General features: G+C 40.8%; 1 protein-coding gene across 1 annotated transcript in view; it reads left to right on the top strand.

Annotated features, from left to right (window-relative positions):
- Positions 1–2,129: 2,129 nt before the first annotated feature.
- psmc6 (proteasome 26S subunit, ATPase 6) overlaps positions 2,130–19,865 on the top strand; it is a 38,842-nt gene continuing 21,106 nt past the window's right edge. Inside the window, exons 1-5 of the mRNA XM_047388173.1 lie at positions 2,130–2,282; positions 2,699–2,778; positions 7,774–7,813; positions 15,486–15,538; positions 19,584–19,651. Coding sequence (XP_047244129.1) covers positions 2,198–2,282; positions 2,699–2,778; positions 7,774–7,813; positions 15,486–15,538; positions 19,584–19,651 — 326 coding nt within the window. The 5' untranslated portion in view covers positions 2,130–2,197. The remainder of the gene's footprint in view (positions 2,283–2,698; positions 2,779–7,773; positions 7,814–15,485; positions 15,539–19,583; positions 19,652–19,865) is intronic.

Genomic DNA, 19,865 nt, shown 5'->3' with positions numbered 1-19,865 from the left:
ACTATTTTGAGAGTGACATAAACATGTCTCAAGACACCTCAGTTTCCCCACTTACAATCTAAACAGCAATCAGCACCCTGTCATTGTTGACACCAGTTAGGTTTCCATACAGGAATGCTACAATCATTCACCTGCAATGACAGTCTGGCGAACCGCTGCGCCTCTCTCCAGTCACACCGTATTTTTCACACACTCCTCCTAACAAGTCTGTCTCACAGATTATTCTTCCGAGGACAGCTCATTTATTTTATGTGTCTTTATGTTTGTGCACTTTTATCTATTATTGGAGTGCACTAAATGCGCTCCAGTTTCTGACTATCGTCTTGCTGAATTATCCTATTCCAGCTCATAGTTTTCTCATTCTGGTCTTGTTACAATGTCATTCATAACGCACAGTCATGCACTTCACTGTTACTGGTCTTACAGATTCATACAAACTGTCCAGTACTTATAGCTTCACGGGACTTCAGACTATGTGTTTTATGAAGTACCACATCTGTAATCTGTTTTATTGAGACAGAACTCGAATAAACACAGCATTCAAACCTTTGTGTTTTGCCCTTTCTTAGCTTCTGATTCCAAGAAAACTGTTGAATTCTCGCTTATTATTACAGTTTCACCATTTAAGTATCTCAACTGTCTTCCCCTCACCTGCCAGTACATGGTCTTGGGGTCCTTCAACACCGTCACCATTTAAGTATCTTCAGTGAAAAGTATGTTACAGCCTCAACATTCAAGTATCTCGGCTACAATTTATGTTGTTGCTCACTTAAACAGTATTTGACCTCTTTTATATTATCTTAACACACTAGTCTACGCATTTTAAATTTAGCAGAACAATTTCACTTACTCAGACATCTGACACCAGAATTTAGGCCTATCGCAATGCCAAAAAGTGCAGAGTAACACGGTTCTGCTTACCTTGTAAGAAGTGCAGTGGTACCCCGGTGTCAGACGTCTTTTGGTGAAGTTCTGATTTAGCCGAAAGTCCTCGCTTTTCCCAAATCACGTAGGTGGTCACCAAGTTGTTGGAGTTGTCCTCCTAAACTCCTGCGTATTCGTTTATTTGGTCAAAGCATCTTAATTCTGTACGAGAAAACTAAACTTAAATGTCTAAGAAAAGAAAACACGGACAAGAGGTTGAAGCTGATTCACCCGGCCGGGGGAAGAGATGCTGCGTCTGCGTAGTCAGGAACACATATGTTCTTCTCTCCCCTGCACCGTTCTTTTATTGAACACACACATACTACAGAAATATTCATTTTACATTTGTTGTGCAGCCTATTCTAAGTTTATCACACATTCTGTTGCTGAAGTATATATTTTACAATGCTTGTGCAGCCCTTCTCAGTTTTCTCACACATTCCTTTGCTGAAGGACAGTTTCTCACACGTCTTCATGTATCTTCAGGGAGAGGAGTTACCATGCCTCCCTAATATACTGGTGGCTTCTCACGATACAGACAGAAAACACCTGCAAGCTTTAACCTTGAATAATAAACACTCATTGTGTGACCATATTAGAAGCTACTGTTTAAGGATTTTTCTAACTCTCAAAAGCATAACTAAAAACTCCTAATAATAATCAATCTATAAGCAGCAAATCCCAAATATATCTTAGCTTTAGCTACTAATGATAAGGCATTTATATTAATGATAATGATAAGGCTTTTATATTTCCACACAACACAAATGCTGCAATTATCTGCTGTGTGAAATATGAAGGCTTTTATTTTGTAGTTTGTTTAGGTTTTATTTTGAAAGTCCAGGATAGTTGTCTTTTAAGGACTAGCTTAGTCCCCTTAGTAATATGGAACCTGCTTCTTATGCTAAATTCCCAGTGTACTATTTTTTTAAATAGCTTTAAATATGGATGGTAACGATAAAGAATTGAAGCTTTTATTTTCAAAAATCTAATGATTTTTGAGGAGAGAAATTGAAAAGATTAAAGAAAACTTTCATATCATAAACACATTGCAAAGGACTTTAGGGACCAAACATATACAATTGTTTTTACGAATACAAAATTGATTATAAGAAATTCTTTTATAAATTTATACACAGGATATACTGTACATACACAGGCCTTAGAAATCATACCAGCATACCAGTTGGTGGCAGTAATGCACACCCCAAGTGTTTTGCCACCGCTAATAAACTCCAGCAGAAGAAGAAGAAGAAGAAAAGAGTCGGGAGTCATGGCGGACACAAGAGAGAAAGCGTTGCAAGACTATAGGAAAAAATTACTAGAACATAAGGAAGTTGACGGGCGATTAAAAGAATGTAATTGAAAGGAATCTTTACACACTTTGCACTATAGAGCTTGGTGATTTTGTACACTTTGTATATGTGTAATTGGAAATGCTAATATCAGTTAGCTTGACAGCTAGCTTTTGCTTTGTCATGCAGTTCAGCCTTTTCCTTTCAGTCATCTTTAAACTTCAATGTTGTTTCCTTGTCTGTTAGGCAACAGATTGGCAACTATAAAACGCGTAATACTAAATCAGTCCGTGATTTCTTTGTTTATCCGTTTTTTGTTTTTTTTACTGAGACATGCCTTTTAGCTGTGGGTTGCTAACAATGAAACTGTTCCAGATAACGATTCATCAACACAGACAGGAAGAAAGTTTTGGCTCCGTTCTTAATGAAACTTGCAAAATATAAATGATTTTATGTTGGCGTCCTTGTTTCATCCCTAGTGAGAGAACAGTTGAGGGAACAAACGAAGCAATACGAGAAGTCGGAGAATGACTTGAAGGCTCTTCAAAGTGTTGGTCAGGTAAGATTATGTTATACAGTGTATTTTTGCATGTGCTTGTTGCTGGTTAGTTTATAGTCTGTATCGTTTATGAAGGAAAATCCTGTAAGTATTTATTTTATTAAGACGTTACATAACCCTTACCGGAGCTGAACTGTTAAGCATTTAATGACATTTTCCCATTTATCATCTTGTGTAGCTGCATCAACAGTTAAATCAGTTACATCATTATATAAACAGTCAGTGAAGAGGCATCGTTGTCTAACCCTAGAAATCATAGATTGCTCAATTTTGACAACTTTATCAAGTTTTCTTATTAGATAAATTTAGTTTGAACATTCTTGCCCCTGCTCTGTCACAAATGTTACAACAATAAGTATTTATTGTTTTCCCTCGGAATGATGAATAAAAATTCTATGAAAATGAACAAATGAAAGTCAGACGTTGCTTTTCAAACATGCTTCAACAGAATTATTAAAAAAAATAAACTCATGAAACAGGCCTGGACAAAAATGATGGTACCTTAACTTAATATTTTGTTTCACAACCCTTTGTTGCAATCACTGCAATCAAACAATTCTTATAACTGTCAATGAGACTTCTGCACCTCTCAGCAGGTATTTTGACCCACTCCTCAGGTTTGAAGGGTGCCTTTTCCAGATGGCATGTTTCAGCTCCTTCCAAAGATGCTCAATAGGATTTAGGTCAGGGGTCATAGGTCACTTCAGAATAGTCCAATGTTTTCCTCTTAGCCATTCTTGGGTGTTTTTAGCTGTGTGTTTTGGGTCATTATCCTGTTGCAAGACCCATGACCTGCGACTGAGACCAAGCTTTCTGACACTGGGCAGCACATTTCTCTCTAGATAGTCTTGAGATTTCATTAAACCTGAACAGATTCAAGACACCCTGTACCAGATGCAGCAAAGCAGCACCAGAACATAACAGAGCCTCCTCCATGTTCACAGTAGGGACAATGTTCTTCTCTTCATATGATTCATTTCTCCGTCTGCGAACATAGAGCTGATGTGTCTTGTCAACTAGTTTAATTTTTGTCTCATCTGTCCATAGGACATTCTCCCACAAGCTTTGTGGCTTGTCAACATGTAGTTTGAGAAATTCCAGTCTGGTTTTTTATGATTGGTTTTCAACAATGGTCTCCTTGGTCGTCGCCCATTAAGTCCACTTTGACTCAAACAACGTCGGTTGGTGCGATCTGACACTGATGTTCCTTGAGCTTGAAGTTCACCTTTAACCTCGTTAGAAGTTTTTCTGGGCTCTTTTGTTACCGTTCATATTATCCGTCTCTTTGTTTTGTCATCAGTGTTCCTCCTGCAGCCACGTCCAGGGAGGTTGGCTAGAGTACCATGGACATATACCATTAAATTTCTGAATAATATGTGCAACTGTAGTCACAGGAACATGAAGCTGCTTGGAGATGGTCTTATAACCTTTACCTTTAACATGCTTGTCTATAATTTTCTTTCTAATCTCCTGAGACTCTTTCCTTCGGTTCCTCTGGTCCATGTTGAGTATAGTACACACCATGTCACCTAACAGCACAGTGACTTCCTGTAGCCCTATATATAGGCCCACTGACTGATTACAAGAAGGTAGACACCTGTGATGCTAATTAATGGACACACCTTGATTCAACACGTCCCTTTGGTCACATTATTTTCAGGGGTACCATCATTTTTGTCCAGGCCTGTTTCAGGAGTTTATTTTTTTAATAATTCTGTTGAAGCATGTTTGAAAAGCAACGTTTGACTTTCATTTATTCATTTTCATAGAATTTTTATTCATTATTACCTTTGTCAGGTTCAAGTTATTTCTGTGACCATTGTGGGTTTTTCTTTCATTAACCGAGGGGTACCAACAGTTTTGTCCAGTTGTGTATTACAAAACAAAGCTGTAGGATGTAGGGAGAAACACAAGAGAACACAGTAAAACACTTGAATTTTGTGGTCTTAATATTTACTTAAGTAAACAAACATTATTACTTTGTGCATTTTAGATAATATTTCCACATTTCTTGAGCTTCTAAGTGATGTGAAAAAAAAAGCTTTTTTTTCCCATTTTCAGGATAAATTTTTTTTTCAAGCTCTTTGGATTTTTATTAAGTAAAATTCTGGTTTATTTACACTTGGTCAAGTTACGAACACAGAGACGGAGAGTAAGAGTTAACCAGTTGCCAGAACATGTATTGAGCAAGCATGTGTGAGAATCTAATGTAGATACCAGAAACTGCTTGTTCACCTAGACATATCAGTCTCATTGCACACCCAGGTTGATCGTTGGAACATGTGCTCTCAATTTTATTTTAGTATTTTCACACCTTAGATGTCGCGTGTTTTGCGCATAGGAGCGGAACTCTGCAGCGAGAGATACAGAAAGCACAAAAGTATAGAGCCAAGAATGACATAAATAACAAGATCATTGTGTTTGTTTCGTAATAGACCTGTTTAATGTAGGAAAGGTAACCTTAAGGGACCACATTTGACGTGAACACACTGCTGTCCGCTGATCTGGTCATGGGTCCATGAGAAAGGAGAAGGTTTTCGAGAAAGTAGTGCAGAGAAATGTTAATAAAACTCTCGAGCGGCTACAATAATATTAAGGACCACTATGGCTGGAGACTGTCAAATCAAAATATAATTTTACTATTTACAAATCAGAAACCATGCCTGAAGACTGAAAGAAAAGAGAAAGGACACATCAGCTTTCTGAATTACACGCAGGCAGGGTGCTGTATGTAATAACATCCTAAATCAGCTGTTTCATGGTGGTATTGTTTTGTGTGTTTTGAGGGAAATGGTTGTGCATCTGAACAGCTGATTTTGTGTGTGGTCAACTGATTTAAGATGTTGTTAAATACAACACCTCACCCGCATGTAATTCAGAAATCTGATGTGTCCTTTTTCTTTTCTTTCAGCCTTCAGGCATGGTTTATGATTTGTAAATAGTAAAATAATATTTTGATTTGACCTGCTTCGGCCATTATGGTCCTTAATATTATCGTAGCCGCTCGAGAGTTTTATTAACTTTTCCCTGCACTACCTCATGGAAAACCTCCTCATTCCTCCTGGTCCCACGGTCAATCAGTGAACAGCAGTCTTTTCACGTCACAAGTGGTCCCGACTCAGCCCCGGTCGGACCTGGTCAGGAGCAGGGACCAAAATGTAGGTAATAGTATTGAAAAAACTGTAATGGAAACCGCCCCCAAAGTGAGCCGAGTGAAGTTGAGGAGGGCCAAATCGAGCCAGTGGAAAAGGGGCAATTGAAAACCAAACAGGCAACTAGGTGGCACATCAAAATTTCTCTCTGAATTTTACAATTTCAGGTTGTCTGTGAAAAAAAAATACATGGGTTAATGTTAGCTGAGTGTTTGCATTTAAGATGACCCTCCATTTTAGGTTGAGTATAACTTGTTAGCTGCCTCAATGTTTGCATATGATGTATTTTATTGTTTTACTTACCTGATTCTGACGACATTGTGGTGCTAGGCTGAGAGTCAGAGCTGGAGGAAGGCCAGCACAGCGCATCAACGATGGTTGTGCACCCTCCTTTGCATGATGTTATTGCAAGTGTGCACCGAGCCAACTGGTCGTTTCTTTATTAAAGTTAAGCCTTACTTTCGATCGCCATCGCAGTACTGTCCATGGTTGCCAGCACACTTCTTGCAGATCCTTTTTAATTGCTGTTTGGCTAGTGTGTTTTGGTTGGTGGACTGTGTATTGAAACTAGGAATCGAAATGAAAAAATTTGAGCGATTTCGGGGGAATCTGAATGTTAGCCCTGGTTCCAATCAATTCTTTAGACTTGGTGTCCTATTCTTCAGATACATTACTTTTTTGATATTGAAATTTAGATACAAACCTAGTAGGTTTTATTTCTGATGTTTATTGGGTACTTGTTTATTTAAGATAATAATTTATTTTATTACTCTGATGTTTTATGATGTACTGTTGGCCTATTAAGGGTCTTACCGAGGGCAAGGATTACTAATTAGCCACTGGCTAGAAATCTTGTGTACAACAGATCTCTGATACCTTACACTCAGCTGTTAAACTGATTTGAATATTCTCCCTGACAAATAAAACCTGTAAATCAGCAAATAACAGGTCTCTTTGTGAACTATATGATACCAAAGCACAGGCATGTTGCCCTGGATATTTACTATATATTGCTGGTGAAAATTGTTCACATATTTGGTTTTTTGTTCCAGACATAAGAACACCTGTTTTCTATGAATAGTTACTGAAAACATTAACCGATTCATAGTTTTTAAAACTTTGTGAACCTTGGAACAAGATCTTTTACAATTTTTTAACGGGGTTGCACAATAATACACATTTTTTTGTGGATGAGTTGGAATCTTGCCATCTAAGCTTCCTTCCCGACCACATCCTGGTGTGCACATCAACAAGGCACTGAGCCCCATATTTAACTATTGATTTACATATTGCTGTGTGTGAGTGCATCTGGGTACATATACCTAATGTAAAAGTGCTTCCAGTCTAGAAAAGTGCTTTATAGGACTTTACATAAGACTTTTTTTCCTGTATGAACAGAAATACTTTGATAAAATCCCTGTCTTATAAATTGCTAATGGTTTAGGCAAAAATAGTTACACATTGGTGGGTTGCAAATAAGTAAGGCGGGTGTGCTACACAGTGATGTGGTTAAATAACCTTATCTCTTCAGCTCACATCTCAGTAAGATGGAGGGGTTGGAAATATTTGGACAAGTGAAATCAGTGATTTAGAAATATTATTTTCTTCGTAGGGGCGTATTTTTTTTAGGCTGGCAGCGAATCAAACACTATATACTCTGTTAGATAATAAATTAGCTTAGTTTAAAAACAGTTCAGAATCTATTCTAAGTATGGCATTATTTCATCATTAATTTTTATTGTGGAGGTTGCGTAGGTTTATGGGGTTAAAGTGTGGCCTTTTCTTTGCTAACAGATTAAGTAGCATTATGTCCAGATTTTAAATTTACATTTCTTCTTTGCAGATTGTTGGTGAAGTGCTAAAGCAACTTACTGAGGAGAAATGTAAGTATTAAGAGATGTTTGCTGAAATAAAAGTATAAGTTTACCATGTTAGGGTTTTGCATTATTTTGTTGTGAACAAAATCTCCATAATAAAATATTGTTAAATTCTAGTTGTGTATAAACTCAATAATGTTTAGATGACATATACAGGGGTTGGACAATGAAACTGAAACACCTGTCATTTTAGTGTGGGAGGTTTCATGGCTAAATTGGACCAGCCTGGTAGCCAGTCTTCATTGATTGTACATTGCACCAGTAAGAGCAGAGTGTGAAGGTTCAATTAGCAGGGTAAGAGCACAGTTTGGCTCAAAATATTGAAATGCACACAACATTATGGGTGACATACCAGAGTTCAAAAGAGGACAAATTGTTGGTGCACGTCTTGCTGGCGCATCTGTGACCAAGACAGCAAGTCTTGTTGATGTATCAAGAGCCACGGTATCCAGGGTAATGTCAGCATACCACCAAGAAGGATGAACCACATCCAACAGGATTAACTGTGGACGCAAGAGGAAGCTGTCTGAAAGGGATGTTCTGGTGCTAACCCGGATTGTATCCAAAAAACATAAAACCACAGCTGCCCAAATCACGGCAGAATTAAATGTGCACCTCAACTCTCCTGTTTCCACCAGAACTGTCCGTCAGGAGCTCCACAGGGTCAATATACACGGCCATGCTGCTATAGCCAAACCTTTGGTCACTCATGCCAATGCCAAACGTTGGTTTCAATGGTGCAAGGAGCGCAAATCTTGGGCTGTGGACAATGTGAAACATGTATTGTTCTCTGATGAGTCCACCTTTACTGTTTTCTCCACATCAGAATCAGAATCAGAAAAGCTTTATTGCCAAGTACGTTTTTGGACATACAAGGAATTTGTTTTGGCGTAGTCGGTGCAATACAATAAAAATGAAACAGTATAAACATATCTACAATATAATATAAATATATGTGCACAGTTTTAAGTGAGTGAGAGTAAATATAGAGCAGTATAAGATGCAAGAGCAATACAACAGTGCAGGTGATCATTGTGCAAGTAAGCAGGAGTCCAAGCTGAGCGTTAATGTAACTCATAGAGTTACAGGTTACAGGTGTCCTGTCAGCAGAAAAGGGGGGTGTGGGGAAAGGGAGAGTGTCAGGGTGGTTTCCGGGCTTTGTTAACCAGGCTGGTGGCAGATGGGAAAAAACTGTTCTTGTGGCGTGAGGTTTTGGGTCCGGATGGACCGCAGCCTCCTGCCAGAGGGGAGAGTCTCAAAGAGTCTGTGACCGGGGTGGGAGGGATCAGCCAGAATCTTCCCTGCCCGCTTCAGGGTCCTGGAGGTGTACAGTTCCTGGAGCGACAGTAGACTGCAGCCAATCACCTTCTCAGCAGACCGAATGACACGCTGCAGCCTGCCCTATCCTTGGCTGTAGCAGCGGCGTACCAGATGGTGATGGAGGAGGTGAGGATGGACTCAATGATGGCTGTGTAGAAGTGCACCATCATAGTCTTTGGCAGGTTGAATTTCTTCAGCTGCCGCAGGAAGAACATCCTCTGCTGGGCTTTCTTGATGAGGGAGCTGATGTTTGGCTCCCACTTGAGATCCTGGGAGATGATGGTTCCCAGGAAGCGGAAAGATTCCACAGTGTCAATTGTGGAGTCACAGAGGGTGATGGGGGCAGGTGGGGCTGGGTTCTGCCTGAAGTCCACAACCATCTCTACTGTCTTTAGAGCGTTGAGCTCAAGGTTGTTCTGGCTGCACCAGTCCAACAGATGGTCCACCTCCCATCTGTACGCGGACTCGTCACCATCAGAGATGAGTCCGATCAGGGTGGTGTCGTTCGCAAACTTCAGAAGCTTGACAGACTGGTGACTGGAGGTGCAGCTGTTGGTGTACAGGGAGAAGAGCAGAGGAGAGAGAACACAGCCTTGTGGGGAACCGGTGCTGATGGTCAGGGAGTCAGAGACGTGCTTCCCCAGCCTCACGCGCTGCTTCCTGTCAGACAGGAAGTCAGTGATCCACCTGCAGGTGGAGTCGGGCACACTCAGCTGGGAGAGCTTCTCCTGTAGCAGAACTGGGACGATGGTGTTGAAGGCAGAGCTGAAATCCACAAACAGGATCCTGGCATAGGTTCCTGTGGAGTCCAGGTGCCGGAGGATGAAGTGAAGGGCTAGGTTGACTGCATCATCTACAGACCTGTTGGCTCTGTAGGCAAACTGCAGGGGGTCCAGGAGGGGGTCGGTGATGTCTTTTAGGTGTAAGAGCACAAGGCGCTCAAAGGACTTCATCACCACAGAGGTCAGGGCGACGGGTCTGAAGTCATTAAGCCCTGTGGTCCTTGGCTTCTTGGAACAGGGACGATGGTGGAGGACTTGAAGCAGGCTGCCACATGACATGTCTCCAGTGAGGTGTTAAAAATGTCTGTGAAGACTGGAGACAGCTGATCAGCGCAGTGCTTCAGGCTGGCTGGTGAGACAGAATCCGGACCAGCAGCTTCCCGGGGGTTCTGTCTCCTGAAGAGTTTGTTGACGTCCCTCTCCTGGATGGAAAGAGCCGTCCTCGGCGTGGGTAGGGGGCTGGTGGGGGGGAACTTCAGGGTGGGGTTGGAGGTGCCAAGGCCCCTCTTGAGGTTGGAGAGATGGGTGGATTGTGGCTGCAGCTGTTGGGGGGGCGTCGTGGGAGATGGTTGCAGGACTGTCCCTTTGTCTTTCAAGCGGCAGTAAACTCGTTCAGGTCGTTGGCGAGGCGTCGGTCGTTGATGGAGTTGGGGGGCTTTTCGGCTTGTAGTTGGTGATTTGCTTGAGCCCTTTCCAGACAGACGCAGAGTCGTTGGCTGAGAACTGTTTTGGGAGCTTCTCAGAGTACAGTCGTTTGGCCTCTTTCACTGCCTTGCCAACTTGTTACTTTGCCTCTCTGTATGTGTCTTTGTCCCCACTCCTGAAGGCCTTTTCCTTATCCAGTCTTAACCTTCTGAGTTTAGCTGTGAACCAGGGTTTGTCGTTGTTGTAACTCACCCTGGTGCATGATGGTACACAGCTGTCCTCACAGAAGCTGATGTAGGAAGTCACAGCCTCTGTGTACTCGTCCAGACTGTACACATCCAGGAGAGTTACGGTGTGGAGAAGCCACAAAGAAGCGTACCACCCAGACTGTTGCATGTCCAGAGTGAAGCATGGGGGTGGATCAGTGATGGTTTGGGCTGCCATATCATGGCATTCCCTTGGCCCAATACTTGTGCTAGATGGGCGTGTCACTGCCAAGAACTACCGAACCATTCTAGAGGACCATGTGGATCCAATGGTTCAAACATTGTATCCTGAAGGCGGTGCCGTGTATCAGGATGACAATGCACCAATACACACAGCAAGACTGGTGAAAGATTGGTTTGATGAACATGAAAGTGAAGTTGAACATCTCCCATGGCCTGCACAGTCACCAGATCTAAATATTATTGAAGCCACTTTGGGGTGTTTTGGAGGAGCGAGTCAGGAAAGTTTTCCTCCACCCAGTATCACGTAGTAGACCTGGCCACTATCCTGCAAAGACGGATGACCACTGTGCAGGACTTGTATATGTCATTCCCAAGATGAATTGACGCTGTATTGGCCGCAAAAGGAGGCCCTACACCATACTAATAAATTATTGTGGTCTAAAACCAGGTGTTTCAGTTTCATTGTCAAACCCTGTATGTATATATATATATATATATATAATGTGTGTGTATATACCTTTGACCAGAGTAAATATTGAAATGTTCATGTTTTTTCTAAAAGCTTCACATTTTCTTTTTGTTAGTTTTTTCAGACAGATATTTCTTTAATTAGCTCTTCTGTCTCATAAACTTTACCTGTTAAAGAGCAGTGTAAGTGGATGAGTATATATTCATTTTCCCTTTGTGAATTCCTACCTACATTTTTAATATTACTCCTAGCCAACTCTCAGCACACCAAGGATATTAACTACTTATAACTTCAAGGATTCAAGGATTTTTTTGTTGTTGTCATACCAGCTCACATTTACATGTTAAGGTACGAAATTCAGACTCAGGTCCTGGTTAACAATCCTAACACTTAAATAAAAAGAAAGCTAAGTATAACATACAAAGCTAAATCTAACAATAAATAGCAATCAGTAAAAAGGTGAAGGTGTCTTTATTTTTACCCATAGGTAAATTAGGTTGCTGTACAAGAGAGGCATCAACACAAATATTCAACAGTACATACCAAGACACAATGTTCTAAAAATTAAAAAACTAAAAACAGCCCTAGTGGTGGTGAGACATTATTTAAAAAGACAATTGCTGTTGGGATAAAACTGACTCTGTACCTCTTGGTTCTACATTTTGGAACCACCAACCTCTTCCCTGATGGCAGGTATAGAAAGAGGTGGTTCAGGTGGTGCAGAGGGTCCTGAATGCTAGAGCTCAGTCTCTGCAGATGATTGGTGTAGAGCGAATCATAGCTCACCTGTGGCTGCCCAATAAGCATGGCGGCCCATTTCACAATCTGATTAAAGCCAATCAATGCAGAAGCATTTCCACACCAAGACAATAGACAGACAAAATAGATTAAATAAAAGAACGCTAAAACGTGGTCATGAGTCTTGTCAGCATTGAATGCAGCTAGTGTCCTAAGACTGTGCTGATACTGGTGACCCCTTTTTCAGACTGCCACACAGTTAGCCTCAAAATTCAGCCCAGGGTCAATAATTGTGCCCAGGTATTTATACTGGGTCTCCTGTTCCGCAGTCTCCCCCTGAATGGAGACTGGGTCAAAACAGTCAGTTTTTCTTAAAATCATTTACCATGTGTTTGGTTTTTTTCCATTCATCAGCAGAAAAGATTCGTCACACCAAAAAATCCTGCACAATTGGCTGGTTTCCCCTTCCTGAAGCAAGCTCATAATTACAGAGTCATCTGCATACTTCAGAATAAACCTGTTCTCATAGTGGCTCTTCATCATGCTGATGTACAGGATGAAAAGCAACTACAACAGGACACACTCTTGTGGTGACCTAGTGGAACTGCAGACAGGGTCAGACAACACTCCATTAACCCTTATCTTCTGTGTCCTGTCACTTAAAAAGCTATGTATCCACCCCACAAGATTCTTGCTTAGATTAAAATCATTTAAGAGGCGGCTGACTAAAACATGTGGCCGAATGGTGTTTAAAACTGATGTAAAATCCACAAATAAAAGCCTGGCATGAGATTTGTTCCCATCCAGGTGACTCAAAACCAGATTTATTAAGGTGACAGTGGCATCCTCAACTCCCCTGTGTGGCCTGTACGCGAGTTGTAAGGGATCAATCAGCCTCTCTGTACACCTAAGAACTTCTACTCTCACAAGTTTTTCAAATATTTTCATTACGACTGAAGTGAGGCCAACCGGTCTAAAGTCATTAAGGGACTTTGGGTTACTTAGTTTTGGAAGAGGGGTAGCTGTGGCATCGTCCCACAGTCTAGGTACAACTTGTTCCCTTAAAGAAGGGTTGAAAATAAGATGAAAATTGGGCAGAGTTCCACAGCACGTGTTTTTAACAGATGCCCACAGGATTCTGTCAGGACCAGGGCATTTGTTGACTCGAGTTCTGTGGATGGCCCTTTCAATATCCTTCTGCTCTATTCCAAAATGCTGAGCTTCTGCCAGTTCCTCCTTGAGTCTCATGATGTCAGAGTTGAAGTTAAAATTGTTATAGAAACCGTTAAAAGCACAGGCCATTTCAAAATTAGAATTGAAGCCCTCAACGCAGATATGGCCATTATTTTGATGGTTTTTGTGACCTAACATAGTCTTCCTTGTAGACCACACAGAGCCCTGTTTATTCGCGGCCATGCTGTCCTCCAATTTGGCATTATAAGCTCTCTTTGAGTTAAAAATTACAGCTCTTAGCTCTCAATTTGCTTCCTTCTGAGCATTCAACTTCCCCTGCATGAAAGCCCATTTATTTTTATTCAAAGTACAAATAAATGATTTCGAGACCCAAGGCCTGTTGTTCGGGTACATTTTGACCCTTTTCACAGGCATGATCATATCTCTACAGAAAAAAAGCATATGAACAGCACACATCAATAGGTTTATCAAGATTGACAGATCTTTAAAAATGTTCCAGTGTGCACTCAAAACACTCTTGGAGATACTGTATTGAATCCTCTGTCCACACTTTAACCTCCCTTGACTCCACTTTTTCTCTTCTCAGCACAGTTTAGTTGGTAGGAAATAAATGCACACAGTTATGATCCGCTTGACCAAGCGGAAGGAGGGTTTTATCGCTGTCTTTAATGGTCCCATAACAAAGGTCTAGTGACTTATACCACCTGGTAGGACTGGAAACATACTGGAAAAGGTTTGGCAAGGACTTCTTGGGCGACACATGGTTGAAGTTCCCAAGTAAAAGGATTGGCGCATCGGGGGACTAGATTGCATTTTTGGACAGTGTCAATCACAATGTTACATACATCCACCGTGTTTGCCTTTGGGTGGATATAAACCATGCAAATAAACAGTTTGGGAAATTCTTAAGGGAGGTAAAAGGGGCGCAAGGATACCCAAAAAAGCTCAATATCGGACATACAGGTGTGCACCCTTATGTACAATAACAAAGCTCCGCGTCTGGGTCATGCTCCGTGAGCCACGTCTCCGTAAAGGTGAGAATACAATCCTTAAAATCCTTTTGTAACAAGAGAGTCCCTGGAGCTTATCAACTTTATTCCTCAGCGAGCGAATGCTTCCAAGGATGATGGAGGGCAGAGAGATTCGGTTTAGCTTCTGCCTTTTAAAGTGTAGTTTGACACCTCCTCGTTTGCCTCTTTTTTTTCCGAGTCCTCAATTGGCCTGGAGAAAGTTTATTTGCAGTAGCTGGTTAGCTTGGCCAGCTTCCAGACAGGTAGCTAGCAGACTCCAAAGTGCCCTCAGCATGACCAGATGTATAAAGTCCATGATTCTCACAAGAATCTCACAAGCGTCCACCACTGGGCCAGTCAGACCTGCACTTGTAAGTCTAAAAACAAACATAAAAAGATGCACTTCTATCAAACAATTTTATGAAACATACTGATGCCAGCTCTCCACCGCTGGTCACTGCGTACGCGTGCGCCCCCATATATGAAGAAAGAAATATACACAGCTAAATAGTGAAGCTGGGATAGTCATTATTGCCCCTAAAGTGATTGAAATATTGCACCTTTTGCTGGGTGAAGTGTTTAGTGCAGGTCAGTGTGTAGTGAGAGTCTACAGAGTGTGGCCCGAGTTCAGCAGTCTGAGAGCTTCAAGGAAGAAGCTGTTTCTGAGCCTGGTGGTCTCGCTCTGAATGCTCCTCAGCTGCCTGCCTGAGGGGAGGGGCTGAAATAGTCAGTGTGCGGGATGGGTGGAGTCCTTCATGATGTGGAGGGGCCTCCCCCTGCAATGTGTTGTGTAGAGATCTGAGGTGGTGGGAAAACCACTCCCCGCAGTCCTCTGTTCAGCCTTTACCACCCTCTGCAGAGCCTTCTTCTCAGCAACAGTGCAGCTGCTCTCCACCGCACAATAGTAGAAGCTCTTAAGGACAGAGCTCACAAGTCCAGCATTCCTCAGTTTGATGAGGAAGTAAACATGCTTGTGACTTTAACACAGGTTTGCTTTAAAACAGACAACTGCGTTATTTAAAAATTGACATCTGATGCTTGTGATGTTTTTTCTTTTCAATTTCCAACTAGTTATTGTGAAAGCCACCAACGGCCCTCGATATGTGGTTGGATGTCGCAGACAGGTAAGCTCGCATAAGATATTTTCTATAGAAACGTCGTGGCAAAAAGTTTAAGTCACTTTTTAGTAAAAGTTGCATGTCAACTTATTTTTTAACTTTTTCAGTAAATATTTTTCAATAGGAAAATATTTATTGGCTTTACATCATACAGACCCTTCTTTAAAATTGCTGACTAGCTCACATCAGGACTTTGTGATGGCTATTCCAAAATGCTGGTGTCCTTATTCTTAAGGCACTTTCTAAGTAATTTGGCACTATTAATATGGTCATTGTCTGTTTAGAACAACCATTTGTGCTAGGGCTGTATGATATTAGGAAATCTTGCAGTGGCGATTAAATAGTTTTATATTGCGATGACAATCAGTACCCATTTTCTTTGCTCTCTTTCTCATCTGTTCTTCCATCATACTGAGACCTTGAGTATTTTAGGCATCGTCATTTGTGTCAGGTGTGAGCAGGTAATGCCTTGAGGCCCTGTCCATCTTGCTAAATATTACATTACCATGTAAAATGCAAGTTCTTAACAATTGGAAAATATTAGCCAACAGTCCACACTCCAAACAGTCCTATGTGATATGAACATGGCAAAGACTAATATTGCGGTGACAATATAGTCACAATATACTGTGCAGCCTTAATTTCTGCCCAAGTTTTAATTTCCACATATTTTTTGCTTACAGTATTCTTTTGTTGTCAAGTGCAACCATCCCCCCTGGCAGCAAAACATTCAAACATGATAGCTGGGATGGTGTTCTCAGGCTTGCAAGTTTTCCCTCATTCCTTTAAATGTAACATTAGTTGATTTATTAAGTTATTTTGTATCTTAGTTTTTCTACTGGACGTCTCCATAAATTGCAGGTTTTACATCTAAGTAGGGTTGGGCATTGTTTGAATTTAAAAATGTCCGCTTCCGATGCCTTGTTTTGATTCCGGTTCCTATCGATTCTCAATTCTGATTCTTTTAACTGGCAAGATCAAAAACGTTTACATGGTTTAAATGAGATAGCTAAACAGAGTTCTTTCTGGATGAAAGTGTTACAGAACTGTTACAGCATATATTGTGAAAAGTTGATCCAATATACTGTATGCTGTAACCTTTCTGTGGCACTTTTCAATTTGTTGCACTCACATTTTCCCCTTGGACGCTGTGGTGGACAGAGTAGCACATTACGGAATCTGGTCAATTGCCAATCTAACATTAGCAATTTCAAGTCGTTTATGACCATATTAGGTGAAGTATAACGTGTTAGCTGCCTCAATGTTGGTATAGACATATTTTATTCCAATGATTATATAATATATTAGAAGTGTTGCACTGAGCTGACTGGTGATTTATGTTATCAAAATTAAGCCACAATTTCAATCGCTGCCGCTTATGCACCTTTTTTCACTGCTCTATTAAGGCATGGCTCCACTTCACACAGAACCTGTTGTGTTTCTACAGACCCACTGACGGTTAGAGACATGGCTTTAAGCCTCCAGCCATCAGTGTACTGTGCTGTGCCACTATTAACTTTACTGTATGACACTGTCACTTTAAAGTAATCTGCTTGAAATTATTTAAAGATTCAATAAATAGAAAATAAAAACGTAAACGAAATACAAAAATAATCTTATTCTATAGAATAAGAAATATTTTTGCAAGAATATTTTTTTCATGTTTAAAATAATCCACTGGGATAATTATCTGGAACACACCCCATACAGGTACAGGGGTTTAGATGTTTTGATGCGAGGGGGTGTGGCAGGAGAAGCAGAGAGGAGAGACACCACTGTATGGAGTAGCAATGCTCCAAAGGTTTGCCTGAAGAAGTAAAAAATTTGGCCTTTGAGAAAAGTTTTGTTTCAGCCATGGCATTATTGGCACAAGGACTTTAAAATCCATAACTGCAGACCTTTGACTGCAGTGAAGTTAGTTTGAGGTTGGATATTGAATTACGGCAATTCCTCGATTATGTCGAGTACCTTGATTTATAAAATTCACCGAGGCAAAGTATCTGCCTCGAGGTTTCCTTAAATTATGTTTTACTATTCAGTGCAATGTGTTCTCCCCGCTTAGGCATTAGTGCTGCGCAATTCTCTCACTATCTCCAATGAGCTGTTGACCAGAGCCGACGCTAAGGGATATTAGCAGCTATGGGGGGAGAAGGCGAGGGGAAAGACACGCCACCTAGAAAGAGACTGAAAGCGTCAAAAGTGTGGGATCACTTTAAACTAAACAGAAAAGAAAACAGAAAAAAAAAGGATTTTGCCTATCATAACAGTGCATCCTCAATGCTGCAACACCTCAGCAGGAAACATCTGCTGCACACATCGAGCTCACATGTTGGGATGTGATGTTTATTTTCCCTTTGCAATCTGTAATCGTTAGTGCAGCATCTGGCATATTATACATGTACAAGGAAATACATTTTGGCAAATGTTATGTGCTCGCTGATTAAGAAGAGTAAAGACATTATTCGTAGTGGCTACCTGGCAAGAACATGAAGCACTACTGCCACTGTCGAACAATACCAGCTATACAAAATAAAAACACAACTTTTCTCCAAAATCTAAGAATTTAACAAAATAATCCAACCCCACAATTCAGTTAACAAAGTCTAAAGTAATATTTGACAAAAGTAAAAATCAATTACCTTTTGGACAATTAATATTTAATGTTATCTAACTACAACTGTGGATCATTTTTGAATGACTTTCAATGATTGACAGCTAACATGGCGATAAGGAACCTTTTTGGCCCCTGACGAGAAAGAACTTGTAGCTTATTTAGCAGCTCCTTTATGTCACACATTTCCCCTTACCATTAAATAAATATTATTGTACGTACGACTGCTGGTGGCTTGCTACTGCCGATTGTACCACCAACAAAATAAGCTCTGTTGTGAAAATTGTTGACTAAAATTGTCTTAGAATAGCAGAGCTGTTTGCTTTTAGCAGCTTATGGAGACACAATTCAGCACTTTTTTTATGGACATATTTGAAACTGTAGCGATGAGCCCACAGGCAGATTCAGCCTGCCCCTTCCCTCCCACCCTTCATGACCTCCAACAGGAATTTCCCCCACTGCCACCCCCAACCAGGAACCAGATATTGAGCACATGCCCCCACACACAAATGCCACGACTCCCCTCCCCACAGAGGCACACCCCCTCAAGAGACCTCCACCCCTGAAAAATTGATGAAGACACATCCTCACACAGCCACTGCTGCACCCTCCCCACCCTCCAGCCGCGACAGCAGCGTGGCGCCAGGTGAAGGGTTAAACATCCTCTTCAGGCATTTGGAGATTGTTCCCAAGCTGTCATTGTTATTAGGGCATTCCTGAGTTGTTTAGTGTATTAATTTTCTTAATTTAAAGAAAGTGAAGACTATCAAAAACATGTTTTTTACTTTCACTGCCTAAAATTTAGTATATGAATCGCTTTTTTTTTAATGTGAAAACATTGCTGTAAAAAAAGAAAAGAAAAAAAAAGCCAGTTCATGTTTTGCTTTTCTTCTGAATTAATACCAATTTCTTACATTTTTATTACAAACCCTGATTTGACATGTGCTGTCATTTCTGATCAAATTACTGGCCATGAACAGTGAGTAAAGATTCCATGCAGAGGCTAACCCAGTAACTATGTTAAACCCCATTACAGAGCATGGTGTTTTGTAGATGTTAGGCAGCTGAAAGATGGTGTTCAGGTGCAGCTGTGTATTTTGTGTAAAATACAGCAATCAGAATAAAACTCTCCAGTGTCAGATATTACATCAAACTAATTCATATTAGTAGTTTGGAAAACCAAAAAGAAAATCTTGGACATATTCCCATTGATGATTTTATACCATGTAAAAAACCTTTACGGAAACTGAAAGGCCTTTGCAAACATTTAGGAACATAACAGTACCTGCTGCATTTGAGATGTGCCACCTGTGGATATTAAAGTAATTTTACTGGTTGGTTTAGACCTAATTTAAAAGAATTTACGTAAATATTAGCTGTGCAGAATATGCACAGGCACAATGACTTGAAAAATGTAGTGACTGCACTATTTCTTTCCAGTTGGACAAATCACAGCTGAAGCCAGGCACCAGAGTGGCTTTGGACATGACTACACTCACTATAATGAGGTAGGCTATAACCTTGAACATCATCCACTGTTGCTTGACTTGCTGAGAGAGCTAGTTTCAAAATTTTGTGCAGTGAGTTACTTAAACAGTTTGTTTGACGTAATATATTTGCATTACAGTTGCCAGTTTGAGCTACTGTTTGATTATTGATGTCTGAAAATTGGTTTTGAATATATGCCAGTTCCACCAATGAAGTTTAAAACAATTTTGTGCA

This window comes from Girardinichthys multiradiatus, chromosome 15, assembly GCF_021462225.1.
Source record: "Girardinichthys multiradiatus isolate DD_20200921_A chromosome 15, DD_fGirMul_XY1, whole genome shotgun sequence".
Taxonomy (NCBI): domain Eukaryota; kingdom Metazoa; phylum Chordata; class Actinopteri; order Cyprinodontiformes; family Goodeidae; genus Girardinichthys; species Girardinichthys multiradiatus.
The sequence above is the reverse complement of the archived record's forward strand: the minus strand, read 5'-3'. Positions and strand labels throughout refer to the sequence as shown.